The sequence below is a fragment of the Battus philenor genome, unplaced genomic scaffold, assembly GCF_028537555.1.
Source record: "Battus philenor isolate CCGP_79_NKW_IND1 unplaced genomic scaffold, ilBatPhil1.0.hap1 SCAF_1, whole genome shotgun sequence".
In the NCBI taxonomy this organism is placed as follows: Eukaryota; Metazoa; Arthropoda; class Insecta; order Lepidoptera; family Papilionidae; genus Battus; species Battus philenor.
In genome coordinates, this window is record NW_027181661.1 from 14,441,987 (window position 1) to 14,463,665 (window position 21,679).

Here is a 21,679-nt window from a genome sequence, read left to right on the forward strand (position 1 = left end):
CATTCTTTTTTATTATGGTAACACAAGATTTTTTTCTGTCCTATGTACTGTACTGAAATTAATGTATAACTACGTAACCGCTTCATCTGCCTGCCTTTGCGAATGTATCTAACAGATCATTTATTAAGAGTACGCACGTATATTACAATGCCAATTTTATTTATATATAGTAAGTTAAAAATAAAGGCGCAAACAGCGACATCTTTGTGAAAAAATATATTTTGTATTTGTAATTTATGTATAGAAAACTTATTTACGTAGTTTATATGTAATACTCGTATTCAAAGGAAGTAGAGTTGGCCACTGTAAAGCGAAATCGGCTTAGATTCTTATTTTATTTTGTTTTCGAAGTCCGTAGTTTTATTCTGTTGTAGTAGGGACCTAACAAAAGAAACAAATGCACACTATTGATTCAACCTCCACATATATGTGACCCGTGTTTGGTTTTTATATAGTTTGACTAATAAAAGATAGAGGTTTGAATTAAAATGTTTTTATTTTCGAATAGAATATCATTTGCGCTAAAAAATTAACATTCTTATTTTATTGCCTACATTATGCCGCTATAGTGAGTTTCTTATATAATGCACTATATTAGCCAGTTGGACTGAATTGGTAGCCGCGGCGTGGGTATGACCCCCCACTGGGTGGACCGACGACATGGTCGATGTCGCGTGAAATGCCTATGTTTGGGATAGGTCTATGCATAACAGTGATCGTCTATAAGCTAACATGATGATCCAGGTAGAGTTATAATCTATTTATAATTTATGTCATCGACGGAATGTAATAGGAATGCGTCTACATAAATCTTAGTAATTGCATAAGCTTGTTGGTCGTTTCTATGTGTCATAGAAATGGACTCGTATTTAGGCTGACTTCATTTAAGTAACATTAGTGTTAATCTTGTTTAATCTATATAACATAGTCTCGGAATACGATAAAATGTACTTGCTAAAAATTAACAACAAAATAATTGCGGCGGCATTTTTTGTGAAGACATGAAAATACGTAAATTTAGACATTATCATTTAAATTTCATTTAAAGATTGCAATATCAGCTCTATCCGGTGAAGATGTAATATTCATAATAGAGCCAATTTCATATCCCCTAATTTTCATAATAAATTAATGAAAATAAATATATTATTTAATTTTATTATTATTAATAAAAGTGCAGCTAAAAGATTGCAATATTGGCTTTATCCGGTGAAGATGTGGTATTCATAATAGAGCCAATTTCATATCACCTCATGTACTTAATAAATTCTTGTGCACCGGAAGCAATTTCTGACATTGCTTAATAAATAAATATTTAAACTAAAATATCAATATATCTACTTAGTTTTATTATACAGAAGTGTTAACACTTTGTTAGGTTAACAAATTTAATTCCACACTGTATATTCGCATTTTAAAGGTATTATAATAATTTTTAAATATATGAATGTGAATACAACAGATATATATGATAACAAAAATTGTATTATTTTATTTCAGATTCCCGTTAAGAACAACGGTTCCAAGAAAGGTGATTCTAGCTCGAAGAAGTAAACGTGTCTTCACGTAAAAGGGGCCATTCACGAACGCTTCATTTCCTTAGCCTAACTACCCACAAGCCAGACCACAATTTCAACTTTACAAATGCCCCATAGATATAAGAAACCTATAGCACTATGTTTAGTTTAGGAGAATTGATGTTTTAACATTCCATGTAACATTACAATTTTAACTTCTTAAAGGAATATAACATCCATTTATTAAGTAAAGATTCCTGTATAAATATCAATTCTTTAGATATTAATTTATATTGTTAATTATATAAAAGACTTCGTACTCGGTCAATTCAAATATATCAACTCGAATAGATCGTCTAGAAATGAAACTTAAGACCTCGGAACAGGTCTTGAAACAGATAAAAATCTATATCTAAGCTGAATGTAGTATAAGAATTTAAAATCTAAATGTTCGATGTGTAAGAATTAATGCATACTTTCAAAACACATTCATTTATTTAAGGAAATTGTTTTAAATTGCTGTTCGCTGTGCGAATAAACAGTGACACGTGTTTAATGTACTCTTTAAATATATTTTGCTGTTTATAAGGATCGGTAAAGATGCATTAAGTAGTTTGACAAATAATTTACACATTGGACACTGCCATTTTAAACAACGATTTCACCTTAGTTTATTATTATGACATATTCTGACTGATCCATTTCCACCTTAAAAAGCAACGCGAATGTTTTATATATTATTTCATTAATTTTATAATTTTTATAAAACTAAACAGTAATTTCAATAAAATAAAATCAACAGTTTTGATTCGACAAAGCCATATTTTAGCATGATAAGTTTGCTTTATTCATATAGATTAAGTCTACAAGTTTCAACTCATTAAAGTGTTTAGGTTGTGAGTAATGCTTACATGATTTTCTAGATTGTTCCATTCCAGGCGTGGATTTAAACCCAGATTTTTTTATTTTTGATTTTACCTATATTTATATAAGATACTAATAACCTAGTCAAAAATAAATTATTCACTTACAAATTAAACACGTAATAATGAGCTAAATTTAAAATTGGGTTTTATTATATAATTAAACCTTTAATCTACAGCCAACATCGCACAAATTATATACATTTACATAAATAGTAACATTCCTACGCCTTAAAAAGTTTTATATTATCGAATTTATTGTTTTTTATACATGTAATATATTTTAACAATTTTTTAGTGTATGAATTTGGAGTAAGGCAAAACTACATATAAAAGAGAGCTTGTATAAAGTAGATAGTATTTATAACATAGCAATTGGTCCAAAGTAACATTCACGAAGGTTATTCTTATTATCTTCCCATGAGAAATTGCAAATACAAAATGTAATGTTAAGATGAGCTCAAGCATGATATTAAACCCTAAAAATGGACTTGGAAATGACCTGAATCAAATGTATTACATGATTTTAAAATGGAAAAAAGACGAATTGTATATAAATCGGGCTTTATATCTGCAGATGACATTCCTATTTCATAACTACTTGAATTTTATCATGAAACAAGCAATAGATGGCACTATGAAATTCATTTGACTGGATATCTTTTTTACACCACTACTATTGAATTGATTTATTAAATTAACGGCAATATCTTTGGTATGACAGATTAATTATTTTTATTTTATCTCAAAATTTATCTATAAACTAAAAATTTGCACGAAATTTAAAAATGCGACGAATTAAAGAATGCGAATTTTAAACTCATGGAGGCAAGCCCTGAGGTAGTGGTAATTTGAAACTATTTAAACCTTAAAATAATACCTTACAAATCTTTATAAACTATTATTACTGTGTAAAAACTAGTTAGTTCCAAATTTGGATCTTCGCTGACGGATAATCCAATACAACGAAGTTCGATAATTGTATTTCTTGTTTTTCCTCCTGCATAGGGAAAGAGGGAAATAAAATTACAGCCTAATATATGTACTGTAATTTTAAAACTATTTAATCATCAATAATCTAATTTTAAGAAATGTACATTCATTTCGAGGCTACTTTTAACTGAGAATTGTATATAAGTATGACAAATAAGGTAAAAATTAAATAAAAAATATATAAATTAGAGAATGACATAAAAACAGGGGGCACGAAATTTTTTTAAATAATTACACCCGGTATTTTAAGATGTTTACAAAAATTGTTTTTGTATTATTTTGCTTACTAATATTTTACAACATAACACATATGTAAAATAAAATAAAAATGTTGAAATTTGTAATTTAATAAAATAAAACAAACTGCAATACAGGCTAACCTCCAGAAATCTTATTTTAAAAATATTCATAAACTAGTAATAATTTTTGATAAATATTAAATAATATTGCCAATATTTAAAGAAATACTTTGTAAGCTATACATTACACTTTTTGGTGGTGTTCTTTTTTTTCAGTTATCCTTTTAATATTGATTTTTCTATTATTATTTTAATATATCCAATCAAATTTACATCATATGGTGTTATTTGTTTTATTTTAAATCATGAATGATTAATAAACGATAAGCTAAGTATTTTTAAGTCGATAAAATGCTAAACTACGCATTAAATCATTATTACACTATCGTAGTTTAATTTGTATTACCTGCAATATTTTTAAAATATATCCATTTCCTCCTTACTTGCGATACCGTCTACCTAGATCATACAAAAACAAAAATGTTAAAAGTTATTTTAACACTAATATTTTGAAGAAATAAACGAAATTATGTCATTGAATTATTTATAAAATTTGGTTTATGACATGTCAGAGATATGATATTATTTGTAACAATATTTTCATTAATGGATTACACAAATTTTATAGGATTTGATAGTACAAAATTAAGTTACATTTACGATAGTTTCATTTCTTCAATTAAATTTTTCGTAATGAAGAATATTCTTTCCACTAATAGGATCGAACCTAAGGTAGTCGAGGATGTTTAACATCTGTGCAAGGAATGTTTTAAAATGTTATTGATATTGAAATTTTATGAGACATATTTCGATTGGTGTCTGTACACTTCATTGGCGACATAAACAGTTTTAGCGCAGTAGCGCAAGTAGTAACTTGTGTTGATTTTAATAATAGATTGGCCCTATATTATCGCAGTGCGATAAGACATTTTACAAAAAATCAAATAAAATTTTTGAATATTCCAAGTACCCAATTAAATTTTATTGGATTGTTGCGATCTGATGCAAAATTTCATAGTCGTGTTTAAAATAAAGTTTATTTACTAATACAAATTTTTACTAAATTGTTAATAAATGTTCAAATTTTTTATGAAACTTGCAAGGTGAAAATCTGTCTTTAATTTTATTCAAACAGTCGAAGCGTTAGTAGTTCCCATAAAAACTTTTCTTTGGGTTATCTGTAAGGACATTAAAGAAAACATTACTGGACTAGAAACTTTAAATTTATGAACGAAATAGTTTTGACACTGACAACTGAAGTTGTCGTACCCAATAGTTCGTAAAAAAATACTAAGTGTTTTCCTTATACACTAATTTATCCTCGAAACTTATTAGTAATTTTTATAAAAATTGTGGTTTGTTAAGTGCTCAAAGTGCTTTATGAGTTTTGAATTGTAAACATTTATAATCGTGATAGCAGAAATAGAGACTAATTGTTTTTCTTGAAGTTTCCATGCTTTTCAAACGGGAATGGACGATTTTCTACATGAACCAAGCACGCCTAAATGTAAACCGTAAGTACTACTTTTGATGGTCTAATGAAACAAACACATCTATGAAAATTAACTATGGTTTAAATCATGCTCCTTACTGGGATTTTTGTCAATATAGTTTAATTGACGTAGCTTTACAGAAATATACATTTAGTTTATTTAAAAGTATTGGGACAAATAAATTAAAAACCTTATTTTACTGTAAATAATGACATAAGAAAAAGTAAGTATTGTAAACTCTTTCACAAATTTAAATTTAGAACAGTAAGATAACCATGTCTAAAGTTAAGTACAAAACTAAGAAGTGTGAATAAACAAGCCTTTAAATGTTGATATTAATTTTTATAGTTTGATTTTAGATAGTTCTATGCAACTATTAACATTTCTCCTTGAATTTTTAACCACTGAAAATGTTACATATTCTCACTTTTTTAAAATTATAGCGAATATTACCTTAATGTTAAATCTTAATAACCTTACTACATATAAAAATGATGATGAGTGATTAAATCATTGCATAGTACATATGAAATTTTTAATTAATTGATTTAATAATAATTATCCCATAAAATTACGAAAATATAGTCTTAATGTGTTATTTTGTAAGACTGTATAAAATATAGTCTTATAACTATAGGAAACCTCCTAAGACTTAAATTTGTTATTTAATAAAATATGTTTTATTTAAATAACACATATTGCCTTTAAATTGTTTAATGATTTTTATTGTTTAGTAGACCAATGCCTAAATATAATCTTACTCTTATTTTCTTAATAATGTCATTAAGCAATTATAGCCAAATAATACTTTATTCTAGCAAATAGATCTTAACCCCAATGACGGCCAATACATCAGGAGGTTTTGCAAAGAATTCCAACACTAAATTAAACCATATATTCAGTATTAATATATATCAGAGAAGATAATGGAAAATTATTTTACATGGCTTCTGTTTCATGGCCCTACTATAAGTATTCTTTAAGCGTCTGCTTAAGCAATGCAAAAGCATGGCAGCATATACAGTTAAATATCAAGTGTAAGGACCCAATATGACACTCCAGCAACTGAAGACATCAGGTTGTTTATTATAAAGATGTTAAGTCTTCACATCTCTGCTATCCATAACCAAGTAAAGCTGTAAATATCTTTAGTAGCTTATGTACACATCATTATTTATTTACAATTTATTACATCTTCGGTCAATAAGGCTAGTTCCATTTAAGGATAATAGAAGAATAACCGATAAATAAATGTTTGTAACATTAATAATTTAATGGCTCTTAATACAATAATGTATTATATTAAGAGCCATTAAATTATTGTATCCTAATTTCTATGTAATAGCTAGTATGCATATGAGTAAAAATGTTAAATGTGATACTTTGTAAGCAACATAATATTAGATTATTTATAAAGATTTGGTTAAGTGGGGCACAGACCAGCAAGCACAATGTAGAATACCCATCAACAAAATGGACAGATAACATTATCAAGATCAGAATATGCTGGGTCTTATTGGAATTATATAGGTGACATTTATGAAAAGCAGTGGATGTCCTGTGGCAGAAATGATGAAGATTTATGTAGATTTTCAAATGTATTAGATTTGTAAAAATTTATTGTTACTAATGGCATACTCATAATTTTTGGCTTTCAATTTATTAATTTATGATAATTTGAAGACTAACTGTTGTTGTGTATGTGTATATATATTAAACTATAATTGTTGTATCATGCAAATGTGCATGTATATGTAGATTTTTCATATAAAATATTGCATAAGTAGTTTAAGAATTATGTCAATGTTAAAGGATATTTGAAATCATAATTTTGCTTAAAATGTTATTTACTATGTTCCATAGTACTATTTTGTTTTATTAATTGTTGTGTAAACTTTCTATAATAATTTGATTATTTATAAAATATCTCTGGGGCTTGATCAGATCACTCTGGCCATATCATAGATAAGGCATATTATTAAAAATATTAATTGACAATCAGTTGTATCATTTTAAACATATGGAACAGCAACAACAATAGCAACAAAAATTACAGCAACAATAAGAATTTTATTGTGAAAACATCATCATGGTGTCTTTAGATCACCCCAAAAGATTGTCACAATGACATGGTCAAAACATAAATGCAAATATATTATGTATAAAAGACATCGATAAACTTATAAAAACAACATACCATTTTGAATACTTGAAAGATGTAGGTAACTAGAGATCTATATTATAGAAGATAGAAGTCTTGTAAAGTTTTATGTATTGATTCTACACTGTCAACAAAAATTCAGGTTTCACAAGATATACTGTCTCATCACACTGTAATAATCTAAGATGACGTCTTTGTTAATCTAATTTAAAATTATATAAAAACATACCTTTTTGTCATGTCCTCGTGACTGCGGATTGTGGCCAAGCTGTCAGTTTATGGTATCAGCTTTTTCCAAGCTGTTTATTTTAATGAAAGTATTAGAATTGACTGTCTTCTAGCCCTTTTACATATATACATTGCCATCAACTACAAGCTTCACCGTGTAATATGACCAAAGTAAAGGAGTATTCAGCCCATGCAGACTATGGATAGTCGAGTTTTTATTCTAAGCTCATTGGGGTTAAACTAATTAGTGCGGTGCGGTGCGCTGCCCCAGAGATTCTTAACATTTGGCGCCAACACCAAATCTGAATACGAAACTTAAGCAATCAGGTTTCGAACGCGTACAGAAATATGAAGGCGATGGCATGTGGCAATTATCTTTCCAAAAACATACCGCTAACCACTTAAACATCCTCATTCTTTCACAATAGATCCGATTATTGAGAAACAGGAATTATACTTCAACTATTGGTGGCTATTATCGCTTTCTTAATTAGATACTTTCCATGTCTATGTCACTTGTTAATGTGAACTACCCATAAGAATAAACCTTCATTTTTGTGCTACTATCAACGTTTGGGTCATCCGATGCTAATTTCCATCTAATTTTTTTTCGATTAAGTAATTATGGAGACGGATTCAAAGAGTAATTGAATGATAACTTAAGTATATGTTCTATATTCGTAGTCTCTATTTACATGAAAACTGTGTCAAACGTTCGTGTCGCATCCACCCCAATAGAAGTTGCAAGCTCGATCTTGAAGTTGTTGACTTGTACGTATAGCAAATAGTCAAAGTAGGTAACTCCAACTTTAGGAAAGAGGTCAATCGTCAAATCTTACTCTTTAGCGTTCGAGAAACTACGAAACATCTTCTGGTACAATATCCGTCGGTATTTTAGAAGATTTGATCAATATGTTATGACAGGGACGATGATTAAAGGCACAGAAACGTAGTCTCTTTCTTCATAGGTAAATTAAAAATCTTTTAACTACATATAGAAATAAATAAGGAATAGGGCGATACGTAAACAAATGAAAGTAGCCGATAAGGGCCAACGGTTTGGCGGTTTGAAGTGACAGTGGGCAGGTTACATAGCGCACAAACCTGGTGGCCGCTCGTACCTTGAGAGTTCTGAAGTGGAGATCGCGGAGCGGCAAGCGCAGAGTAAGACGTCCACCCACAAGGTGGTCAGACGATTTTGTCAAGGTCGTAAGAAGACACTGGATACGGGTTGCTATCTAGCTGTTTCATTGGAAATCTATGGGGAAACCTGATCCCGGCATTGTCACGTCGTTCGGCCCATATAAAAATGAACTTAACTGAACTAACTGGCATGTGGGGTTTGACCTCTCATTTATACAAGCAAAAACAAATCCTTCTCGCTAAACCTTAATATTATTAAAATATTACGAAATTACTAGATAGTTATAAGTAGCATTTATGCTAATGTTATTATTTTAAGATAATACGCTAATAGTAGATATGCTATATTTGACCTTAATATGTAATCTTTGTTTAGTTTGCCTTTGTCCTTTTCACAGTTCCAATACGTGCTTATATGTGACTATATTGAAAAAGTTACGATGTATTATACTCCAAAGTTAAGGAGAGTGATGCAAATATTATTTCTTCAAGGAGTCATGTTTTAATATTATTTATGTCTTGCAACTATAGTTGCTTTAAATTCTATGGTTATCAACTCTATGATACTTTATAAAACTAAAATGTTTGTTGGGTTACGAACTGGATAATCTGTCTAGGGCGAGGAAGACTGTGTATATGATGAGCACAAATTTGATACTACGAAGGTTTTTTTGGAGGTGCGAAAGCTAAAAAATGTTTATAAGGGGCATAAATAAATAGCGGGCAATAATAGAAATCGTGCAATAATCTGCGGTTGAACCGCAGATTATTGTACGATTTCTTACCTACCTTCTATAAAACTGAATAATGAAGAAGCTGTTTTGTTTTGATGAGCCCTACTTGCTAATAGAGGCAGCCTCATACCGATAGATCGCATCTTTCGGTGAGTGTTGTGGGATTATATATAACAATAATAGAACTAACAGGAGGGTTCGTTACCCAGAGAGCAAAGGAGAGGGCTTTGATATACGATCGAATCAGAAATGAGATTCACAGAAGGATCACGGTCACCGAAGCTCAATTTAGGCGCCCCGTTCCTTCAATTGCATTTTAACCCTGGCGACGGCTGCGCTCAGGCTCTCTTTTCCTCAGCCCCCACCGCTCGTATCTCTTTTTTGAGGCGGTAGCACTATAGCAGAGAGAACACAACCCATCATTTCCATGCCAAAATAAAGTCAATTCTAACTCCTATATTAACAAGACAATGAGTTATATAAAGCCTTATTCTTTAGTTACATTATTAATTATATATTAACATGTTTCGTGAGATGATAACAATAAAGTTTTTTTTTTATTTATTTCATTCTGTAAACGAAAGAAAATATCCATTGCATGGATGGAAGTAATTCAAAGCATTTCTTACAGGCATTTGCAATACGTTTTCAAAATATCTGCAAAACAACTTTCAAATTTGTGAACAATATCCGTAAACATTATTACAAATATTGAATGAAATGAGAAAGTGGAATTCTAGATATTACTTATAAAAGATGTTTTAAACATAAGTGGATCAAAAATCGTACTTTATTTGAAAACAACGTGTAATGTGATAAATAATTGTCATACGACCACCTGACGAGATTTCAGCAATACTTTTTTAGATGATCTTGGTATGGTATTTTATTATTAGGCAGTGCCACGGAACCTAATTTAAGACTTATTATACAAAAAGAACTGTACGGGTCATAACTTAAAAGCGAGGGATTCCCCTAAAGATGTTGCAAAGGTAAAAAATATTTAATAATATTTTATTTATATCCAAAAACAAAACAAGATATAAAATGAAACTAAAACGACTAAATTTTGTTAAAAGTTAAAACATCCCTCATGGGTCTGAGTGTACTCATATGTAATAGTTCTCCGAGATATCTTAGTGCTTCCTTTTTTATTTTAAAATATAATAAGTTCTAATTTAATCAGACATATTAAACCATTCAATTCTATTTAAAAATGTTCCGTACAACTTGCCGTATAAGTAATGGTTTTGTTGTGTCCCTTTATAGATAATACAATATTTAAAATTTAAGTACAGATAATGTACAGAAAAGTACAAAAAATAATGAAAATGATCGCACCTAAGAGGTAACATCTAATTTACATGTTTAGTCAATCGAAGTGCTCTTAATGCCAAAAAAAATTTTTTTGGCGCGCTATATTCTATGAGTAGTGTTTAAAAATACTCAATTAAGAACCTGTTACAAATGCAGTTAGATATTAAGATTATTTCTGAAAGCATAATAAAAGCCGCGAAAGACATCAATGTCTGGCAAACGTTTATGTGTTGAGTTTATGGCTGGCTCTCCTCAGCAGATCAGCTTACCCAGTGATGGTAGCTTATTACTTATGATAAAATATGCGACGAATTAAAAGTACGAGTAAATTCCTATCCGAATAAAGATTTTGAATATTAATTGCCAATTGCCATAATATATCTCTTTAGTAAATGTCTATGAAACCAGAACATGTAAACCTAAGTTTCGATAAATATTGATTTGATATTTATTCGTAATATTCTAAAGTACTTAACATGTACTCTTAAATTTACTTTTGAAACAGCAAAGGTTGGTTAGTTATCAAACAATGGTTTTGTAAATTAATTAGGCCGTTTCTTTACAAGTACTCCTGCAACGAGAGAGTTGTTAAACTTTTATAAGTAAGTTTCGCTTGTAATCCCTTCGAAAAACGCATGAAGATATAAAATACGTTGGATGAAAATGTAAAGGTTTAAAGTTAGTTTACATACGTACACCTAAGCGCAGTAAAATACTGTCATGGGTATACCTAAACGAATGCCTATTGTACTAATCGTACATTCTCTAAAGCTGTTTTTAAGCTGGTTGTTACATTGGATTCCTTTCAGTTAACGAATATAATCGCTCTATAACGAACGTCGATCGTATTTCACCGGTGATTGTGATAACCATACGGTTAGATATGTTTGATTACAAAATCTCAATTAAGAGACGTTATGTTATCTCTTAGTAACAGAAATAATATTAACTAGAAAAACTGTCTAACATGTTCACGCCGCCGTTAATTTTTGCTTTTACAGCCGCAGGCACGAAAATTTTAACGTCCCGTTTGAAAAACGATAAAATTTTTGAAATTGTTGCTCCAGGGCGTTGGGTACACGTCACCATAGAGCATAGTAATAAAACATCAGCGGTAGCGATATCGAGTTAGATTCTTAATCTGTTTTCTAATATTTTCTAACCTTCCTCATGTGCACTGTTACATGTTAAAGTCTAGGTGCTATTTTATGACGACAAATATTGCATACAGTGCTTTGAAGGAGGTGATTTGTAGCACATTTGCAGTCAATTAATATATGGTATATCTTTAGTGAATAATTGTTTACTATCTATCCTTGCAGACTTTGGATTGTCAGAAGTTCTTAGTCTGTCGCAATTCAATAGAAAACAATTAATCAATGTAACATATTTCAGGTTGATCACTTTGTACAGATTTGGTGACCAAATTAGATATTATACATTCACACCCTACAATGCTTCTCCCCTATGAGAATATATATATATATATATATATATACATACACATATATATATACTCATACACACACACACACATATATATATATATATATATATATATATATAGGCCGATGTGTTTATGAAAGGCCCGCATATAGTTTAGATAAAGTTTTTATTTGAAGTAGTTTTCATTTAAATGTTACTAATGAAACATGCTCTTTTGGTTCACATATTTAAAGACTAACGAGTTTCGAATTGATTTGCCGTCTCGCAATCGACTTAATAAAAGACGATGTCAAAAAATATATAGAAGATGATTTATTTGTCGGCCATAAGCTTCAAAGCTTTTATATATATTTCCAATCACTATTAAGTGCCCACTCTGTAATATGTTACATTAATTTATTTTTCTATTTAAATCCGACAAGCAATTAACTTCGAATAGTAAAAAGTCTGCAGAGACAGATAGTAAAAAATTATCTATCAATTTTAATAGAAAGTAAATTCGAATTTTGAAAACGTTTTTTATAAATATATTATCATTGCGATCCTTATTATTTTCGACACTATTGAATTTATTGGATCTGGCGTTCAATACATTAAATAACAGCGAATGAGCTATACATTCATCCGTTTAAAGATTTAACAGCTATGACCAACTCTGTAGAGTAATTATAAAAATGAGTGCATCTCTTGAAAATCGAATTAACGACCTTCAGTGGCGTATCACTGTTTTATTTCACAATCACCGCTCAATTGCTTTCTTGTTATTTTAATTATGTCATGAAAACTAATCTTATATAGATAAATATTGAAATTGTAAATAAACACAGTAGTGTTAAATATAAGAGACAGAAAGGTATAAAAAAAGATTCTAGATTTATCTATTCATGAAGCTAACGCATAAATAACCTATATTGTCAAAATGCTCCACGTGTCTATTTAACTGTCAATGATTTGTGTCCCAGTTTAGATGATAAGTGTGTATGTCTGCTGTGGTGAGCGTATAGAAATTCATTGTAATATATTTTTTGTCTCGTGATACTTATCTTAGAAGTAACTTGCAATGTGTTATATGTTTATGTAGACTTTTAAAAAATTAGACTAAAGCAAATAGAATCAATGTTAAAATATTATAAATGGATTTTCATTCAATAATTGTCTATTTTCTGGCCGGCTCTCCTCAACAGATTGGCTACATTGCATCTTTTTGTAAATTTTCTATGTCCATTTATAAATCTACTTGAAAAAAAAACATGTTATGATTTTTAATAACAAATAGATTATAATTTAATTATTAAATAATATGTTATATATATTAAATATAGAGAGCCTTCCGAGAAATTAAACACCGCGTATGGGTCCGTGCGAAGCATTTTTACCGATCATTTGCGAATGAGACGAAACGGTGTGAATCCTAGACATCGCTATTAATTCGCGAGTTTTGGGCAAAAAATTATGATTACCCGTCCACGTCCGTCTTACGTTTCAAATTTTTTCAAAATCAATTGATTTCTGGCTCTTTCAAAAAATAAGACCGTGCTGAAAGGAAACCATTGTGACAGGTGAAGGGTATTCCGTAAGAAGCATTTCAAAAAAGTGCTTCGTTAGCGCTAGAAACTTAATACTATGTTTACAAAAACAACTTGCTTCATTTCTGTAAATTTATTTTTCATATAACTCGTACGTAACGTAACTTGCTCATTAAAAATTTCCCTATCAATTGCTTATCAGAGTAATTGAAAGACGGCCTTGTTAATAGCTTATCTTGTCGGTCTTCCCAATATCGACTAATGGTCTCTAATTAGGTACGTTGGTTATAATTTAATTAGTGTCATAAAATTACTGCCGTGAAATACTACAAAGAGAAATAAGAGTGGCGACCACGAATCTGGTAGAGACGGCGTGGATAGATGAACCAAGGACATAGTCAAGATCCAGCGGGATGTGGGCAGCGCAAGACCGGCCTTTGTGGCGATCTTTGGCGGAGACCAATGCCTTGCAGCGGTCGTCTATTAACCAATATGATGGTTTTGAAATCAGCTTAAAATGTGTTTTCGTTGCAGATTTCGAAATTAAAATAAACATAAAGTTTTATGTAAACAATGAACCCATAACGTCAATAAAAAGTTTAATTAAAAACAACGTGAGGACTGTGTTTATAAATAAAAAAAATTGGCTCCCGCCCGCTTGTGCAACTCACTCTGATTTTCGTTGATGTAGTTTTATAAATTACAATCTTTGACTAAACGTGACAAAAAATTGTCACATTTAGTTTATAGACATACCATGAGAGCTTATAGTTTGCAAAAAAAATGCAATTTTTATTAGTGTGAAATCAGATCACTTTTCGATGAAGGAATATTACTATAAAATTTTAAGAGGACATTTTAAAAGTAATATCTGATATATAATATAAGCGTGTGTAGCGTGAGTGTGGGTGAGTGTGTGATTGAGTGACTTGTCGCAGGAGGACACTTAAATTAGATTTAAAATTTATTAAAAGTTACATACAGATAATATAGTTCTTACAAATCGTTTGTTGGAGATAATTAAAGACAGTTTTTTTTTTTTGGGGAGATTAATAAATTAATGTTAATCCTTTTATTTATTTTCGTGTATAAAGTTGCATGTAAGTGTTATCGCTTGGCAAATATCTCTTTTGTCTAGATTGCTTTTACGAAACATTGAATTCGGATATGATCACACCATTACTATGTTTTAAAATACAAAATTATCATTGTACACTCTTGATAATATTCTTAATTATAAAATTTAGAACATTGGACAAGGTAAACATTACAGGGGTAATAAATGTTTAATAGGTAAGGAGGAATAACATTATTATTATAGAGTTTCAATAAAAGTAATAGTCTCACAGAAGCCGATGCGATCTGTGAGGGATGTTAAAATAAAAATGAGTCTGGCAGAACAAAATTAAAGCGATAAATGTGGTTTTTAGATTGTTATATATGTATATTATTATGCGAGAAAGTAGTATTATATATCAATATTAAAAATAAATTGATTCGTATGACAATATGTTAATAATTTCTAAGGAAAAAATTAACGACGCCATTTGGGATTTGAAACATAAAGAGTAATGAATAAATGTTTAAACACAATTATCGTTGTCTGTTGATTTTTTTCTTAAATGCCGATATATTTGAATTTCACTCGTCTAGATTGAATAACGTCTCTAAATACATTGACAATTGAACAGCAATTTATAATATAAGAGGTCAATGTACTCGCACGGGGGCAAATAAAGAGTATTCTTCACCGGTCATCGTGTCTACACGGCGTCGTATTAATTTGTATGCATTCATGTCGTAAATTGTTTTTAATAAAAATATATATATTAGCGTAATATATATTAACGTTTATGTTTCTGAAATACACAAAACAGAGCAAAGACTAAGCTAATAATAAAAAAATACTGATGTTATTTTCATAAATGGTTATAAGGCATAATAATCGAGCATAACTAAATAGGTCTTATAATATCATTTTATTCACTCTACTCTGATCATGAAAACTCTCTACTTTAAAAAGTAACAAACACTCCGTGTTTAATAAAATTATTGTAATGTACGCATCTTTTTTACACAGTACGATCAAATTAAAAGAAAATATGTAACAAAGGGTTGGAATAAGATGGAACTGAAAGAGTAAAATATTGAGATATTGTGACTATATTAGACAACTACTGCATAGGCTTGTTGCGGAATTTCGAATGTACTATGCTTCAAAAATAAAAAATAAAAATGTATATACACACTACGTACATTATATATATAAACATACATATATATAATGTACACATGTATACATTGTATGTATATAGTCTATAAGTTCGTCTATAAGAATGTTTTAAAATGTTTATGACGTCTCTTAAACAAAATTTGCGTGTATTTTGTATCTTTAGCTTCTGGGCGACCAACGCCCGTGGTGTGTCGTCTATACATTATTCCGACGCTTAGATTCTCGTGTGCGGACGAAATAGTCAGAAGTCTTCTTTACCGTCTACCTTCTGGAACATTACTTCATTAGAAAAATGTTGATAATTCAAGACATTTTATTTCCAGTGATGGCCTTACTTATGGTGGGACGATGATTCGATTGATCCGAGTTAGAGTATTTTCTTCTAACTTAGATATCATTTCGTCGGGAGTGGGTCTCGTTCGGGTATAAAGTTCTTATAAAAACATGATAATAGCCCCCGTAATCAATCATTTATACGTCTACGATGTATCAAAATTACATTAAAGAATGGATAATAAATAGGATAATATTGGTACATATATCTTTTGTAATAACCATCGTGGTTATTTCCCCCGTAAGACGTTTACTGATGAACATCGCCCATAGAAGTTTTCGTCATAGACACCTGGACTTCTAATAAGAGATGTATGCAGGATACATCCAGAATTTTCCGACAATATTTCATATATTATTGAAAATGAATTTTTCCAAACTGCTATTATTCAAAAATCGAGTCTAATTGCATTTCAGTTTACCTGTTTACAATTTTACCTGTTTGCTCATATTTAAATGTATGTTATAATAGTTATTTGTGTATATTACAGAGTAAAAAGTAAATGAAATTCATCGCTAGTTAACGAAACTTTGTCTTTCCATGTATTAAACTTCTTCCAGATTCTTAATAAAAATTCGGGCCGGTAAAGTCATGAAGTTTACCTTATTTGAGTATTATTATATTATTCACATAAAATGCATGGGTCGTCGGGTATGGAACACGCAAACTAATAAATATTTGGGTTTAATAATAAATATTTATAATTTCAAAGAACCAGCGAAATTCGAAACAAGGTTTTTAAAAATTGGATGATTTATACTCAATGTCTGTTATGTCGTACTAAAAAAGGTACTTTTCAGATACAACTTATGTAGCGGACGTCTAAACGCAACAAGATAAACGGTGTTTAAGATTGTACTCTGGGTCTAAAAAACAGCACTCCTATCTTAGCTTCAGCGCAAAATTAGTGTTATCACAAACGGCTTTGAAATATATTCATACATAATTTGTTTTATTGTTAACCCTAGCAGCATAAGCGTAAATATACACTCGATTGTGCTGGTAATTATCACGAGGGCGTATATATAAGCGTCTGCATTCGACATTGAAATGTTTATGTAATAACACACATCCTAACGATATCATAGCACACAGACAAGCTTTGATAATGATAATTGTTACATTGTTATGATGCAATGATGATACGTTATTTTGTCCTCTTGGTTGATAACTGAATATATACGTATTTTGAAAGAAAAGGAAAGGATGGAAACCATATGTATTGAAAATTGCCTGATGCATCGCTCGTTTGAAATATTTCGTTTCAAAATTACTAATAAACAATGCCGCATTATTATTGATTTTTACTTTTATTTCGTAAATAAATAAATTCTGTGCTATAGATCTTTTTTCGTAATACCATATGATGCAAATGTTTTGAAGTTTAAAAACTACAATTTATGTGTACCATTTTAGTTATTATAATAAGATTTCACGAAGTAATACATTTATTATTTATTTATTTCATCATTATCATATTAATAATGTCAGTAATAAAATGTCATATATACAACAAAATGATATTATAACTCATTTTACATTATCATGATATAGTTGTCGACCTTTAAGTCTTTTCTTTATTCAAATAATTTAAATTGTTGAATTAATTGTCTTATTAGAGACGAATACTCGAATGTACAATTATGGAGCCACATGTTGACTACCTATTACATTTCTCATAATACACAAATTTAACTAAAACATACTATTACGAAATTTGTCTAAATTAGTAACGGATTAAACCATTAATCTGTTCGGTATAATTTTTGTTAAAGCAACCTTACAATGCGCCCCAAAACCATGCAATAACGATATTGAGATATTACTTTCTATGTCAATTCTTCTATTTCTCTTTTTACCTAATTGTAAGATATAAATTATTTATCTACTCTATTCAGATAAAGCCGCCGGGCGAAGAAGTCGCGGCGGACGCAAATCATGACGCGCATCCGACATATCAGGTATCCATCTTAATTTATAGTTCTATATAATATTTATGTGTATATAAGAAAAAAAATAGCAGGAGACGACACGAAAATTTACATCGAGCCAGTAGCTAGAAATGAGAACATTTTCTGAAAATATTGTTTAAAAATTACTGTGATATTAAAACAGACTAAATTATGCAAAGAGTAATACATTTTTAGGTAACATGTTTTTAAACACATCTATGAAATTTCCACAAATATTTAATCTAGTAGCCTAATCCATAAACATAACATTATTGTGTGTGCTTTCACTTACGCCCTATGCCGTCTCATATCATAATCTGCTTTATTTGGCATAAGATACAAAATTATCCTTCCGGAGATATTAAAATCACTTGATATCACAGACATTAAGATCGAGACATACTCTCGACTTTCTGAATGTCGCTGCGACACTAACGCAAACAAACATGATGTAAATCAGCCAGACTAGAATCACCTCTTATCAACTAGGTTTGCTCCAATTCTAGATAGAAGTTTTGTTGGAAATTCATACGCCATTTCTTCATCCAGTGTTTTCCGAAGTGGTAGCGAATCACTAGCTGATCGAGTCGAGGATCCGCTTCTGCGGGCACCTTTGAATATGCTTATTGCGTAATGACTGGCCTATGTCGATGTCCCGCATCGAGACCAATAGCGCCTGGTCACTTGGAGACGAGTAACGGCAGTTTTACTTGACGTGGGTCGTCGCTCCAAAATAAAATGAGATTTCCCTTGCGTAAATGCTTTAACGTCGTCAAGCAAAATTTATCCGTAAAAAGTCTCTTTATTTGAGTTTTTTTTTATTTTAAAAGAACAGAACTGCACATCCTTCTTTGATATTTCATTTATAATCACTCTTGGAAGTCCCAGTAAGACTTTTCTTTTCTGAAGCTACTCTTAAAAACCGCCTCGACGACAAACTCGAGATGCTCACTCATCCATTGGAACTTCGTACCAACGGCACCTCTCTCTCCCTGCAACATTTATTAGTTTTTAAAATAATCGTATTTAATAACATAAAACTGCCACCAGACACTTTGTCCAATCTGGACTTTTTCTAACACACTGTTAGGTTACAAATTGTCAACTGCAATTTATATAAATAAAAATGATATTAATTAGCCTACTTCTACACAAAATTCTACAATTATTAGTGTTTAAATTTTTCGTAACCTACAAAATGTTATGATTTGTATTTGACGTAAAACTATACTACTAAGTAGGTTGTGGAGCCAAATTCGAAGAAAGAATGTGGATAATTTGTTATTTATGAAATATTGAATAGATAACATTTAGGCAGTCTCGACAGATCCGAACGCTTTATCCCATTACGACGGGGGGCATCATGACGTAGACACCGTTGAATGGCCAATTGCAAAGTAGCCTTGTCTTCAACGGCAAACTTCCACGTGTTTGTATACTTCTCAAAATCTCATATATACAACAATAAAGATGCTTTGAATATTAATTAAAATATAGATATTAATTATAATACAACTAGAAGTTATAGATTTAACCAAAATTAACACATTTTGTTCTATACCGGAGACAGATGACAATACTTATTTTATAAGAACCGCAAAGTTAATATTTTTTGAATAGATACACGAAAAATATACGTCTTTTTTTAAAGAACGGTTAGTCAATTTTTTAAATTACTGGTACTCCTGTATCCTTACATTTTTTAAAGAATGTTAGCATTCATTTTTATTAACGGTACCTCGTCTTCCTAATTACTGAGGATAATGACCCGTTCTACGGAACATATTATCAGTATTACCATTTAAAATCTATGGCGGAGGCCTATGTTCAGCAGCGAAGGTCGTACGGCTAAAATGATGATGATTACTGCTAACGAAGCTTCGAGCATTGTACGGTTTTGTTTTTGTTATATGTATATATATGTTTTTGTTATATATATATATATATATATATATATATATATATATATATATATATATATATATATATATATATATGACACGTGTAATAATAACACAATTATAAGAAAACCATTTGGAGAGATTCACCATGGAAACTAAATGAGATCAAATCAGCACGTAAATAGCTGTAAATTGTACTTTTCGGAATATTTCCTATGCCCTCGTGGAAAGTTCCCTTTATAAATAGATACGTATGGTAGGAGGGAGTATTGTAGGGTGAGATCTGCAGGGGGTCGCGTCTGTCCCCGACAGCAACAGGTATTCTCCACTCGCGACGAATTCGATTAGGAATATCTTCCGTTGCTAACATTTGATAACTAATTGAATGTTTTCTTTCAACATTTTGACCATTTGTAAGTAGATTTTATATTCGAAAATTCCCTAAAGCAAAAATTTAAATTAAAAGACTTTTATGTTTTAATGATACATCAAAACTAGTAATGTAATTTATTTTTTCTTTACCGTAAATTTTACCTTACCGATAATTTATGCCTTGAAATACATAAATTTATGGAAAAACGTGGAGTGGCCATATTTATTTTTAGGATAATCCTACAGGTCGTTTCACGAATGAAATGAAATAAATAAAAAAAATTACGATTTAATACTAGATATAGCATATTACTGGATAGATATATTACTGTAGAAACTCAAAATTGAACAAACCTATTAGTTTTAAATTTCTAGGTATTCTTTTTAGTCGTTTCCTCATGATTGAAGATCGTGGCCAAATATGTTAGTCTCTTTTAACTTATGGAGCCGTGCACCTTACAATCCAGGTATACACAATCAAACTGGCGTCGGTATACCTTTCATACATGGAATAGTTATATCCTAGAAAATAAAATCTTGTAACTTTTTACAATTTAAATCGCGATAGTAAAAAGTAGCCAGTATTTATTATAATATATAAGGGAAATAGTGATGATACCACTTATCTTAGGATCGAAAATCCAAACAATTCTTATAACTGTATTGGTCCGGTGACGTCTTTCAGGTTGCAACAGAAAACTCTGAGTCGAACAGTTTGCTTGTTATAACAACAGAGAGGCCAACGAAACGACCTTTATCTAACTTTTTATTGGCCAACCTGTAGAATTTCTATAATATAAATTGGTATAACATTGGAAAATTTGTCAATTGATTTCTGGATGTTATATAAAAGTAATAATTTTATGTAATATTTTTATGTGTAAATTTACCTGAACGATGAAAAATTTAATTATAATTTGATGATGAAATGGAGATAGTTATTTAAAATTTATAAATAATCATGATCATAATCACCTATAGTTTCAGCTATAAGACGTCCCCTATTAGACATCCGCCTCTCTCATAGATTTTTAATAAGACCAGTTGGAAACGACTTTTATCCATTGCGATGCATATTTTCGTATAAATTTTCCACCGCTCCTGTCG

The 21,679-nt window shown here is 30.3% G+C and overlaps 2 protein-coding genes across 2 annotated transcripts in view; both read left to right on the forward strand.

Moving 5' to 3' along the window:
* The window catches only part of pins (G-protein-signaling modulator pins), a 46,604-nt gene extending 42,559 nt beyond the window's left edge, over window positions 1–4,045 (forward strand). The window contains exon 10 of the mRNA XM_068762168.1: window positions 1,501–4,045. Coding sequence (XP_068618269.1) covers window positions 1,501–1,554 — 54 coding nt within the window. The 3' untranslated portion in view covers window positions 1,555–4,045. The remainder of the gene's footprint in view (window positions 1–1,500) is intronic.
* A 1,026-nt stretch (window positions 4,046–5,071) lies between these two features.
* The window catches only part of cyc (basic helix-loop-helix ARNT-like protein cyc), a 69,248-nt gene continuing 52,640 nt past the window's right edge, over window positions 5,072–21,679 (forward strand). Inside the window, exons 1-2 of the mRNA XM_068764660.1 lie at window positions 5,072–5,246; window positions 18,246–18,308. Of these exons, the coding sequence (XP_068620761.1) occupies window positions 18,286–18,308 (23 nt within the window). The 5' untranslated portion in view covers window positions 5,072–5,246; window positions 18,246–18,285. The remainder of the gene's footprint in view (window positions 5,247–18,245; window positions 18,309–21,679) is intronic.